General features: G+C 41.2%; 1 protein-coding gene across 1 annotated transcript in view; it reads left to right on the top strand.

The window, feature by feature from the left end:
* Positions 1-4905: 4905 nt before the first annotated feature.
* Positions 4906-13057, top strand: part of adam22 (ADAM metallopeptidase domain 22) — a 59635-nt gene continuing 51483 nt past the window's right edge. Inside the window, exons 1-4 of the mRNA XM_057339150.1 lie at positions 4906-5203; positions 5306-5395; positions 5677-5837; positions 7801-7874. Of these exons, the coding sequence (XP_057195133.1) occupies positions 5314-5395; positions 5677-5837; positions 7801-7874 (317 nt within the window). The 5' untranslated portion in view covers positions 4906-5203; positions 5306-5313. The remainder of the gene's footprint in view (positions 5204-5305; positions 5396-5676; positions 5838-7800; positions 7875-13057) is intronic.

Genomic DNA, 13057 nt, shown 5'->3' with positions numbered 1-13057 from the left:
CAGCACACCTGTCTGTAATTATCCAGCAAACCTGAACACCTTGATTAGATAGATCAGGTGTGTTTGATTGGGGTTAGAGCTGAAATCTTCAGGACGGTCGATCTCCAGGAGCAGGGTTGGTGACCACTGCTCTATAATAAAGTTTGCCTTTTTCACAGCCGCCCCCACATTTGCTCTGTAAATGTGTAACTAAAAAAAGGCACTATCAAGTAAGGCATAGAACTACGGTAGGTTCAGTCTGGTAGCGCTGGGAGGCTGATGAGACGGGAAACAGGACGAAAATAGGTTTTCTTCTTGACTTCCACTTCAGCCGTCCGAGCTCTCCCATCTTCTCCAGGAAAGACTTTTGTCACTTGTCCGACTGGCCACAAAGCTTGAGGTAGCTGCTGATCGACTATCATCACGACAGCTCTGGGCTGCATGTTCTCGATTTCTTTATGCCATTTCTGGCGGCTCTGTAGCGCTGGTAAGTAATTACGAATAAAGCTCTTCCAGAAATGGTCTGCCAAAAACTAACTGAGTATCCACCTACTTCTACTAAGTAGCTCTGATTCAGGGTAGATGACCTGAGGTAGCAATGAGTCAGGCTGCCCCATGAGCAGCATGTTGGGGGTGACTGGGTCAGGGTCTGCTATATCAGAGGATGTATATCCAAGCGGTTTTGAGTTGAGAATGCCCTCAATTTCAACAAACACAGTACGTAATACCTCCTCCGTCACCATTTGGGCCCCGATAGTAGATCTGAGGGCAACTTTCAGGGATTGTATCTCTCTCTCCCAACAGCCTCCGAAGTGCAGAGCACCAAGGGGATTGAACTTGAAACTAATCTGTTGGCTGGCCAGTATTTCCTGGAGGGAGGGATGGAGAGCAGCAAAATCCTCTTGTGATGTTCTCTCACCCCCTCTGAAATTCGTACCCTGATCAGTAATTGCTTCGAATGGCTTGCCCTTGTGGGAGATGAATCTGTGGAGGGCCATTAAGAATGAATCTGTATCCATTTGGTAGAGTAGGTCCAGGTATACAGCCCTTGTGGTAAGACACTTAAATATGATACCCCATAGTTTTTCTTGCCTACGCCCGATCTTGATGAGGTAAGGGCCAAAACAATACACTCCGGTGGAATAGAAAGCTGGCTTATATAAGCGCAGTCTAGAAGGAGGAAGATCGGCCATCCTAGGGATACTGGGCTGGCCTCTCCATTGTCTACAACCTAAGCATGTTCTCTGGTGTTGTCGAACAACCTCTCGGCCTCTCAAGATCCAGTACTTGCGACGGACTTCGGCAAACACTCTCTCTGCTCCTGGATGGAAGAGACTTTAGTCATAGTCCTGAATTATCAACTTGCTCAGGGGATGCTTTGGATCGAGAACTATGGGGTGAATGGCAGATTCATCTAGCTGCTCAATACGTTGGAGACGACCACCAACTCTGATGAGGTGTGTGCTCTGTCATACTCTGGAGCAAGGCACAGGAGATGGCTGTTCATTGGTATGGGTTTACCTGCCTTAAGATGAGCCATCTTGACTGAGAAACTCTGACTCTGTGCTTGGTGAAGAATGGCTAGTTCAGACCTTCGATAATTGTCAGCTGTTAACTTTTCTGTAGCCGCCCCATGACAGACCCTGGCAGTAGCAGCTAGTAGTTGCTTATACGACTCAAACTGGTTGCAGTCAGGAAGGGCTGGGTTGGTGATGGGAACAGTGAGTCCACAGAACTTGACTTGTTTCAACTCTACATCTTCGGTGGGCAGATGTAGTAGAGGGCTTTGAGGCCACTGGTCAGGGGGCAGAAGAAGAAACGATGGGCCTTGACTCCATCGGCTGGTCTAGGCTAACTCGGCTAATGTCTTACCCCTAGTAATATCGTCGGCAGGATTAATATGTGGATTCTTGAGCATCTGGTTGTCCTTGGGTCAGCCACAATATCAGACTGTTTGACTTGGCTTCTGATGGGATCGGGTCTAGAACTTGAGGAACGTTACTGGCCCATTGCCTCAAATCAAAACTTCCTGTGGCTAGGAGGTCTAGCAACTTGGATGCCAGTGTTAGGGCTTCTTCCTGGGAACTAAAACTCTGAAGAAAATTGTCAACATAGAAGGACTTATCTATGCATTCTCAGACATCTTCGCATGGGTGACTATGATCAAAAACGTGCTTTTGGAGGGCGTAAGGGCTGCACATTGTCCCAAAAGGAAGTACTTGCCACTCATATATGTATACTGTAAATTATTATAATAATGTGTCTTATGACAGTGTGCAAATGTTCTGCCATTTTTTTCAATACAACAGTGTTTATAAAACACAGGGTAGAAGGAATTGCATGCACATACACTACAGTAGTTATCAAATTTCAGTTGGGAATGAATAAAAAAAGATTTAATTTAATGTGTGAATAATATGCGGCCCTTAACAAGGATTCGAAAACTTGATGTGGCCATCGAGGTAAAAAGTTTGCCCACCCCTGGGCTATACCTTACGTGGTGTCCTTAAACCCAAAAATGAAAATTCTGTCATTATTTACAAACCCTCTTGTCGCTTCAAACCTGTATAAATGTCTTTCTATAAAACAAAAATGAAGATATTTTGAAGAACATCTGTAACCAAACAATGGCGGTTTCTGGTTCATCTCCAAATGTTATACAAATGCTATGGCATTAAGCATTATAATCGAACACTGCTGAAAATACATCTATAACCAATGTCAAAGACATGGGTGTGGTCACGATCAAGGTCCCTCCAGAGGAATCTCAACAGTTGGCGGTCTTCGGCCATCAGTCGCACCTGATGAAACATTCCTCTTACATCACTACTCAAAGCAATGGAGTGTTCACGGAATCTCAGGAGGACTGACATCAGGGAAGAACCCAGAGTGGGACCAGGGAGGAGCAGCTGGTTGAGATTCTTCCTTCTGTGTTGAAATGAGCAGTTGAAGACAACTCTATTCTTACCGTTATGGTGTGTCAGGAGGTATTACTTGAACATATCCTGCCTCCTTTAACTTGTTCATCTCCATCTGGTAGTCTGCTGTTTGTAACAGATCTCTGGATAATCAACGTTCTATTCCTCGGAGACAAGGCAGAGTGGGATCTGGGGAAGCTCGTAGGAGAGGCATATCTTCTACTCCAAGCAAGGGTGTGGCATACCTGGCTACTCCATCCACTGTAACTCTGGTAGTCTTTGACTCAAGCATCTCTTGATCTTGTCTGGAACGGGTAATGAGTTTCTAGCTGCGATAGGGGAGCATGTCTAGTTGCCATAGTCTCTCCACGTCTCTGTACAAATCAGAATGCAAATCTGTTGTATCGATGAAGAGACACTGCTGGCTGGCAAGGTAATGCTTGATCTCTTGCGTGGGGCTTGCAGGGTCCAACCTAACCTAGTCTTGATGGTGGCAGGCCCGAAACATATAGGCCAGAGGTTGGTAAACTACGGGCCGCGGGCCACATCCGGCCCCTTAAGCAATTTCATCCAGCCCGGATGAAATAACTAATTTGGTGTAATACAAACAAAATCCATTAGGTGGCGCGAGTCTGCAATGCAGCATACGTGAGTAAAAATGAAAAGAGAGGGGGACATGAGCTATTGCGCTAGCTAGACGGACGGGTTTAAACGCTGCATTTGCGTCTTGTGTCTTTTGAAGCACCTCGCGCTGAGGCGGGACGAGTGTTGTGAGCTTTGGTTTACTAGTATGATATGGCAATTTCTGTCATCAAAAGCGCGTCTCGAGACACTTGCGTCCTGAGCGCTGAGAAAGAGACACGGCTGTGACGTATGGTTCTGCAATTGGTCACTATTGCTGTGAAATGCTATTTGAGAGACTGCTTTTACTTTCACTTCTTATAAGTCTGACTTGTGAAATGGTTACCGTCATACTGTATATAGTTCCTGTAGTGATACTGGTGAAATATGGCATGGCTCTCATCAGCCAATCAGATTTGAGAATCAGAATAATTGTAAATATGGCTCACAATGGATAGGCCTACAGTATAAATTAAAATGAGATTTGCAATGCCAAATGTTTAACTCGTATTGTAATATTACAATGTTTTATTTTTAAAACTGAATATTACACATCTGATTTCTAGTATGTACATGTATAACCCGTGATATGCACAAAGGGTAGAGGTGCAGAAAAGAATTAGTGGTGGTGGATTTTCTTTTTTAAATATAAAAGAGTTAGATCAGATCAGATATTTACTGCATTTTAAAAGCCATAAATTCAATATTGAGTAGAATTAAGAATTAACAGTCCCATTTCTCATGTGGCCCCTTGGGATTAATTGCACACCCCTGAATTAGAGGAATATTTGAAAAAATGTCAAGAAGAAAAATTATGTATACTGTAAATTATTATAATAATGTGTATTATGACAGTGTGCAAATGTTCTGCCATTTTTTTCAATACAACAGTGTTTATAAAACACAGGGTAGAAGGAATTGCATGCACATACACTACAGTAGTTATCAAATTTCAGTTGGGAATGAATAAAAAAGATTTAATTTAATGTGCGAATAATATGCGGCCCTTAACAAGGATTCGAAAACTTGATGTGGCCATCGAGGTAAAAAGTTTGCCCACCGCTGGGCTATACCTTACCTGGTGTCCTTAAACCCAAAAATGAAAATTCTGTCATTATTTACGAACCCTCTTGTCGCTTCAAACCTGTATAAATGTCTTTCTATAAAACACAAATGAAGATATTTTGAAGAACATCTGTAACCAAACAATGGCGGTTTCTGGTTCATCTCCAAATGTTATACAAAAGCTATGGCATTAAGCATTATAATCGAACACTGCTGAAAATACATCTATAACCAATGTCAAAGACTAAACCCCGCCCACTATTCCACTCTCATTGTGCTCCTTCAGCTCCATCGATCTGTCTATCGCACGATCACGTGATCTGTTTTGCGCAGAAGGTGACAGCAGGTGGAGCGAGCTCGAGCGCGCACTACACTACCCGTCATCCCGCGTGCAGTTCTCTCATGTATATTTATGAGGCGTTTCTGCAGTGAGTCGGCTGGATATTGATGTCTTTTTGAAGAGGTGGAGGCTTTTTTGCTCGGTGGAGAAAAGGGGGGTGATTTCACGTCTACGGAACGCACCCGCCTTCGTCCGGTCTTTCACCCGCTGCTCGCGCATCCCGCGTATCGATGCAGAGGCTGCTCGCGCGTCACTAATGGCAACCAGCGCGAAAGAGAATGTGTGTGCCTTCCTGAGGGACAACAAAAATAGCATTTAATTTGGGATACAGCTCATATACATTGGGATATATATGATTAACTGAAATTTCTGCGCCGAATAGATGCGGGAATGATGGCTCTCCGTTTCGGGATTTCCTTTATGTGCCTCTACGTAGCGGTGATACATACCAGCATCTCCCTGCCTCAATATGGTGAGGGTCTTTTTTTGGTGATTACAAAAATACTACTGATTTATTACGTCAGTAATACAGCATTTAACATAATATGCATTAGTCATAGCTAATGTAAACAGCCAAAATATGCTTTATAACGGTAACATAAGCGAGGGAATGCACTTTAAATCGTTATTCATTATTTATCGTAATGTTATCTGAATAGCACATTAGGCCCAATGATATATGTATACATAAACCGAAAAGGAAGGGTGCAGTTATTAAAAACAGACCCACACCGTATTTATGTTTTATTCTAGGAGACGCCTTGGTAAAAACAAGGGCTCGAGGTGATGACGGCAGATTCCTAGGAAAAGAAAACACGGTACCCGTCCGGTTAGTCTTCCAAAAGGACGGAGACAGTCAGACCTCTCATGATGTTATGAACACACGGGTCCGAATGAGCTCTGACAGTAAACAGGTGTGTTTTTCTTCTCATGTTCGGGTGTGCATGAGATGTCCCGTTGCCATTGGAGACGGGCGCTCAAATCATGTTTATGTTTTTCTCACTTGCTCTTTTTTAGGTTAGACTCTAGCTGGTTTGAAAGAGCTGTAAAGACAATTCGTATCATATGAGGGTGATATAATGAACCAGAAAAGCACATTTGTGTGGAAGATGCTGATGAGTACCATTGGCCTTCTGAGGCATCTCATAGCATCACTGCTTTGGAAACACAAAGGACACTGAAAGAACAAATGATCGACCCATGTGATGGATTAATATCAAGGGAAATAAATATGTTTCTTTTTGCATTATCATATGCCAGATCAGTGATTGTATTCAGAGGCTGCAGATCAGATGTCTCTCCAGTCATTATTCAGCAAAACACTAGAACAGGAACTCAAAACCAGTGCCACGATGATAAAAGCAAAGCAATACATTTGGTTCTTTGGTTGACTTTGTAATGCTGTTAGGACATAATCACCATGTGCTATTTCTTTTGTTCTTGCTTTGCCTGGCTGGTAAGATAGTGAATCAGACTTTTTAAGTGAACAGAGAAAAATGTATGTATTTAAAAATATGATTTTTCAAAAAAGATTTATTTTCATATCCTCAACCCCTCAGGATGGTTATGTGCGTGTGAGTCTCATATGTGGTACTAAATCTTTCTCAGAGGCATAGAGTCAGACTGGCAATTGCTCGTGGCCTCATTATTGTATCGAGTCTCTTTGGCTGTTTATGAGGGCTGTACATGCGTCCCGACGTAGCTGTTTTGTGCTTCAGGCTGTGTGTGCACGTGTGGCGCTTAACCCTTTGGCTGATGATCGCAGCTGAAGTCTGTATGATTCAAACGAAAGCACATTCATCATGCCAATGCATAGTATTGATTTTAAGCATTCAGTGGTAAATATGGTGAAATATGTAGCTACATTAGAGATTGGGTTAGAGGAATAAGTTAATTAAATATTTTTTCTATATGATTACTTTTTCAACTATAAATCAAACAAAACAATGTTTAGGTGTGTTTTTAGCTTTGTGCTTGGCTTACATTTGCTCTACAGCATTTCAAAGCAGATCGAAGTTCTGTTTTATTTATGGATATTAATTGATGCCAGGAAAAAAACAAAAAGCATCTCTTAGCTTGCTAATTTTAGATCATCTTTATTTAACACAAAATGCAGATCAAAATGACTGGAGGCAGTTTTAGGACAATGTCATGATGAAACTGCAATCAATGATTCCAAGACGTAATGGGCAGAAAGCATCTCTCACATTACACATTCTTTTTCTTTTCTAGAAAACATTTTTAATTAGATTTGTGTATGTGGTTCTGAATATTGTGCAGTGTTATTGTGCATTGTGTTGTGTTTAGATGTAACACACACACTCTCATCCAACGTGGAATAGATGGATGTGAGTGTATCTCTGCTTCAATCAGGGGGTCATTCATGGGTGAAGTTTAGAGCATCCCCCTCCCAATTTATTCCACCCTTTCGTTCTCCTCCTCTCTTTTTTATTGATAACTACACGTTGCTGGTTGAGGGAGAGGTGTGGTCCCCTGGGGGCGTTAGACCCCCCTCAACTCCTTCATATGGTTCTATTTTTGCCCCCTTTCCCCTACAAACACATATTCGCCACAAGCAATGAGAACAATGCATTGCAAGCCAAACCTTCATTCTCCCCTGAGGGGGGGTTATACGGCCCTGGCCATATGGGCCCCAAGCAGGCAGTGAATTAACCATCAGCTAACACATACATACACCCACACTGCCACCAGTTCTGTACAGCACAGTGTACCCGTGATGAATTAAAACCAATTAGCACATCTAATTTTACTGCTGTCTCCCCAAACACCAAACATGTTCTAATTTTACAGTTTTTATTGTCTCAACTCATGTGAAACACGAAAATGACCTGATCTTGTCTTTTTTGTCTCTTTCAGAATCATGTGGCCCTGGCTAGCTTTCAAGTCCAGGCTTTTGGGAAGACCTTTGTTTTAGATGTGGAACTAAACCAGTGAGTATCTACTCTTATGCTTTTACTTAGCTGTTTGGGTTTGAAACCACTTTGTTGGTTCTGTCATGTTGCTTCAATGGGAAAATACAGCTTTAATGCTAGTTTCCCCGCTGCATTGGTAACACGCAGCGTGTGTCTGTAACTGAAGAGTGTGAGGTATGACTAATGCCCATCAGATCTATTTGTGAAGGGTTTTATGTTGCTGCTGATGGACTGCAGCATCATAATGGCTTTAGATTTATGCTGAAGAATTGGGAAAGACCTGACCACTCCAAAGATCAAGGCATCTGTCCTAGCTCTGTCTCTGTCAGGAAGGATTCCCTAAATGACAGGCTTGTATGCTTTAGAGTGCTTGTTCTCATTTGTCTGGTTCAGTAGTGGTTTTAGTTGGGTTTTATGATTATTTTAGGCCTCTATGATGTCGAAGGTTGAAGATTTGATGAGAAACACAAGGTTCTTTACTGATGTGGAGGTTTCTTTGGCAATGTGGGTGAATCTTAAAAAACATGTCCAGGTTATGTTTCACTTAAAAATCGAAATATTGCAGGAACCGTAATTTGTTGTTGAATTAGCAACCATAAATACTACCATGATGGTAAATATTTAAAGGAGTGAAATATGACTTGGACATGTTCTTAACAGCTTTCATGAGAAAATGTATAAACTTCTTGTTGTTTTCACTTTCACTTGCAGAGTGTGTAATCTATTTTGGTGTCGACCAGTACTCACAGTAATAACCTTGATTTTCATATATATATCATGAAATTATAATCCATTTACTTGGAACCCCCCCCACCCCCCGTAACCCAGTTTCAGGCATCGTCAGCAGATTTTATGTTATTATAATAATGTGTCATGAATATTTCAGTGTGTTTGTGTGTGTATGCGTGTTTCCTATTACAACATCTTAATGGAGAGAAACTTTCAGCTCCATTGTTTTTGTCAGCCTCTTGTCAATGGGGTGAAAGTAAAGAAAGTGTGAGTATTTGTCAATGTATGGTACCCCATACTTGAAATGTGTCATCTGCATTACACCCTTCCATGGTGAATAGTTAACACACACTGCAAGTCGTGAACACACATACATCCGGAGCAGTGGGCAACTATCACTGCAGTGCCCAGGGAGCAACTGGGGTAAGGTGTCTTCTCAAGGGCACCTCAGTTGTTTCCTGCCGGCCTGGGAATCGAACATGGCTGTGACCTTTCGGTTACACGTCCGACTCTTTAACCATTTGGCCACGACTGCCCTTAACCATTAGGTCACGACTGCCCAAGACTGGGTGTGTGTGTGTGTTGGAGGGTTTTGAGGCTCAGTAATTGTGTATGTGTCCTGTAGGGTCATTGGGCCACTTAGTATGTATGTTATGCAAAAACAGCTGTTATTATTAAATAATGTTTATGCCTTAGGACAGTCTTACATATTCATATACATATTAAAGGTAAGATGTTTCCCTCTTCTCAATCACCCACTATTAAAACCATCAGTCCAAATGCTAATTTTGCATATGCATGTTTGGCGGTAGCACGTGACATTGTGAGTCTATATTATGCTTACTATTGGCAGCTTACTTGGATTTGATACGGAGCCATTATAAGATTGTGTTTGTCTGTCTGTGGTTGCTCTTGATCAGAATAAGGTTCTGCTTTAATGGGTTTTGAGTGGATAGCTTTTGATTGTCAAAGAAATGAGTGTGTGTCTAGATATAGCAGAAACACAAAAGTTTGTGTTGTTTAGTTGGTTTCTCTGTGCCCATGGAGAGCTGGCAGTTGGATCTGTCCTGTCTGACTGGCGTCCAGATTGCTTTCTCAGGTTTTCTTAACTTGTTTGTGTATGTTGGGAGAGTTGGCTTTTCTCTGGCCTCCAACTGAGACCTACTTTTCTTTAAAAGTTTTCTATGATAGATCTAAATCTAATCTGATGATAAAATTCTTTATCCTTTAAAACAGTTACTGTTAAGTTACATTATGTAGAGAGACAGATTCATATATATAATGTGTTGAATCATGAAATTTAGTTTATATAATAATAAAGCACAGCCATCTCAGCATGCTTAATGGATAACTACAACACTTATTGCGTGTATTATTCTGTGATATTGATGTGGATTTATTCAAATTCTGCAGTAATCCACACACACCGGACTACCCCCTACACCCACTCTCTCGTGCTCTGAATAATGAATGAGTGTGTTTGATTAAAGCGGTTGGTGCAAATGGGTTTTCTGCTTTTCAATCTTGCTGTGTCGTCGTGACGACAGACCATGTGGCAGAAAGGAAGCATTAAAATCAGTCCGATATCGCTGATGCTGGGGGTGGGAACAGACAGCTGTAACCTAGCAGAGATAAACAATAACATCCTCATTCCTTCTTTGAACCAAACACAAATCACTGGTTTCAAATGCAAGTGTCTCTTTTTATCAGAGAAACCGTTATTTCAATCAAATAAAGTGGATGCAGAATGTTTTATGTAAACATGAATATGAAAATCATATCCAAGCCTTTAGCATGCATATGCCAACATCAGCTCTGTTCATGAAAGGACTGTTCTCAGCAAAATGCTGTCCAGAAGAATCCCAGTGTCATCTACCATTTGCTACTATGAGCTTCTGTTTGACCCAGTCAGCACATGTGTGACGTCTCACCATATCAGACCTGTGACAGGAGACGTCTGCCATATATAGTACTGGTGTGGGTCAAGTCTTCCTGTATAAGTCTTCGAATGAGCCGAGTTTTCAGAATATGGTATATGGTATAATTTGTCATTTTTATTATTATTTACCATAATTTACAGTTATTTGTAAGATACTTATTATAAACCGAAGCTCTGTAGCGTGACATTACTTTCCATTATTCGTTGCACAATATTTGCTCTGTCCAAATAATTCTCAGTAAAGTCATTTGACGATCACACACCCTGTTCTGATGGACAGACTTCATGCATCGTTGCATCATTTACATCCATCATTATGTCATCTGTGTTCGACATGCATGAAACTTGAAACACCCCTCTAGTTGACACACATGGGTTTCATTTCAGATGACAGTTACACGTGAGGTACCTGTTTTGCCAAGTGTGTGAGGAACCCTTTGTATTGTATTTGTGTATTTTCATGGCCCCTGGTCTTTCTCTCTCGTACACAGTATGTTTTGGTGTTACTATTAAAACAGTGTAACGTAATTTCCAAACCTAGGTTTAGGGTTTGGTTTAGCTTTAATAGGTGCAATATATTTAGGTATTCAGGTTGATTCAGTCAGTTTTAATCTTAAATTTACTTAATTATATTAATATATATTATCCTTTCATGTAGTTCAGTGGTTCGAACTAGGGTTGCCTCACACGTCCTGAAAAGTGAAGCTGCCGGCTCTTTGATCGTCCCCTGGTGGCTGGCTGCAGTACAGGTCATAAACCCCGCCCACTCCATGTAAACAAATGGGGCAGGAGCCACACTGTAAAATCCAATTACACTTCAAATAATTTTTTTCCAAAGATGTTTTCTGGTATTTTAGTCAGTTTTTATCACGTTGAAGTATGTCCAATTGTTTGTTTTTTGATTACGTTTGGTTTTAGTTAGTTACAAGATGTTATAAAAAAGGGGTGCGGTAACATGATTTCTTCGTTTACGATTGAGTCATCAGGGAATATGGGCAGGACCTTGATACCCGCTGCACTTCGTGCTCACTACTGAGCAGACTCTGGCTTCACTGACGATACCAGGCTCCAAACTGACATTTTTGCCTAACATGTCAGCACCCATTGTTGGACGTTTTATGATCAATTCTTTACGATGGAAGGAAGCAGCGTCACGCTGTCCATCTTTTATACAGTCTGTGGTTCGAGCATGACGCTGGCAATGTCAAGGTCATGGGTTCGATCCCAAGGATTGCACATTCTCAGATACAAATGTATAGTATAATGCAATGTAAGTCGCTTTGGATAAAAGTGTCTGCCAAATGCATATATGTAAAGATAAACAGTAATATAATACNGCAGACTCTGGCTTCACTGACGATACCAGGCTCCAAACTGACATTTTTGCCTAACATGTCAGCACCCATTGTTGGACGTTTTATGATCAATTCTTTACGATGGAAGGAAGCAGCGTCACGCTGTCCATCTTTTATACAGTCTATGGTTCGAGCATGACGCTGGCAATGTCAAGGTCATGGGTTCGATCCCAAGGATTGCACATTCTCAGATACAAATGTATAGTATAATGCAATGTAAGTCGCTTTGGATAAAAGTGTCTGCCAAATGCATATATGTAAAGATAAACAGTAATATAATACAGTCTGGCTTGAATAATGTAACATAAGTGACATAAGGCACGTATTGTATTTATCAGGTAATTGTTCTGTATGTCCTCATTTAGATAAGGTAAACGTGTGTGTGTGTGTGTGTGTGTGTGTGTGTGTGTGTGTGTGTGTGAGAGAGAGAGAGAGAGAGAGAGAGAGAGAGAGTTGGTGGATAGAGGGAATGTGAAAGTCTGACCAAACAATATCCTTCATGCACCCTTGCGTCTGTGTAGGTGTGTGATGGAGATGGAGGTAGATCAGAGAGAGATGAAGTCAGGAAAAACAAATGGAGTCAGTGTCTCACATGGGCTCTTGCTCACACACACTCACATTTCCAGCATTGTGATTATTAACTATAAGCTTTGGCCCTTTATATTAGACACTTATCAGATGTAATGTAATAGATTCTTGTATTAATAACTGCAGTTTGTCCCACCTACTCATTTAAAGAGGACTGTCTCAATTCAAAATTCGAGAACCCGATGTTTCAGAGGAGTCTTTTTTTATTTTTCTCTTCTCTATGTTCCTTTTGTTTACTTCATTTTAAACTATTCAAAAGTAAAGTTGTGTGTGTGTGTGTGTGTTGTGTGATTATTAGTCAATTAAAAAAGACATGATTTCAGGCCTAGTCTATAGTGAACATACATTGCATTTGTGTACGCAATCTCTAAAACATAAAGAAATGGAAATCAAATTTACAGGAACTCTGCAAATAAAAACACTGATATCCATTGATCAAAAGCTGTGGAAATACTGGCGTGTGAGATTTCTTATTGGAGGGATTTGGTGTAAATAATGAGCATTTTTTATATTAACAAACACTCAGTGGGGGGGGAGGGTTGGGGTGGCTGGTGAAACACACACCTCACAATGAGAATTGCTGCACCTGC

This window comes from Triplophysa rosa, linkage group LG8, assembly GCF_024868665.1.
Source record: "Triplophysa rosa linkage group LG8, Trosa_1v2, whole genome shotgun sequence".
In the NCBI taxonomy this organism is placed as follows: Eukaryota; Metazoa; Chordata; class Actinopteri; order Cypriniformes; family Nemacheilidae; genus Triplophysa; species Triplophysa rosa.
The sequence above is the reverse complement of the archived record's forward strand: the minus strand, read 5'-3'. Positions and strand labels throughout refer to the sequence as shown.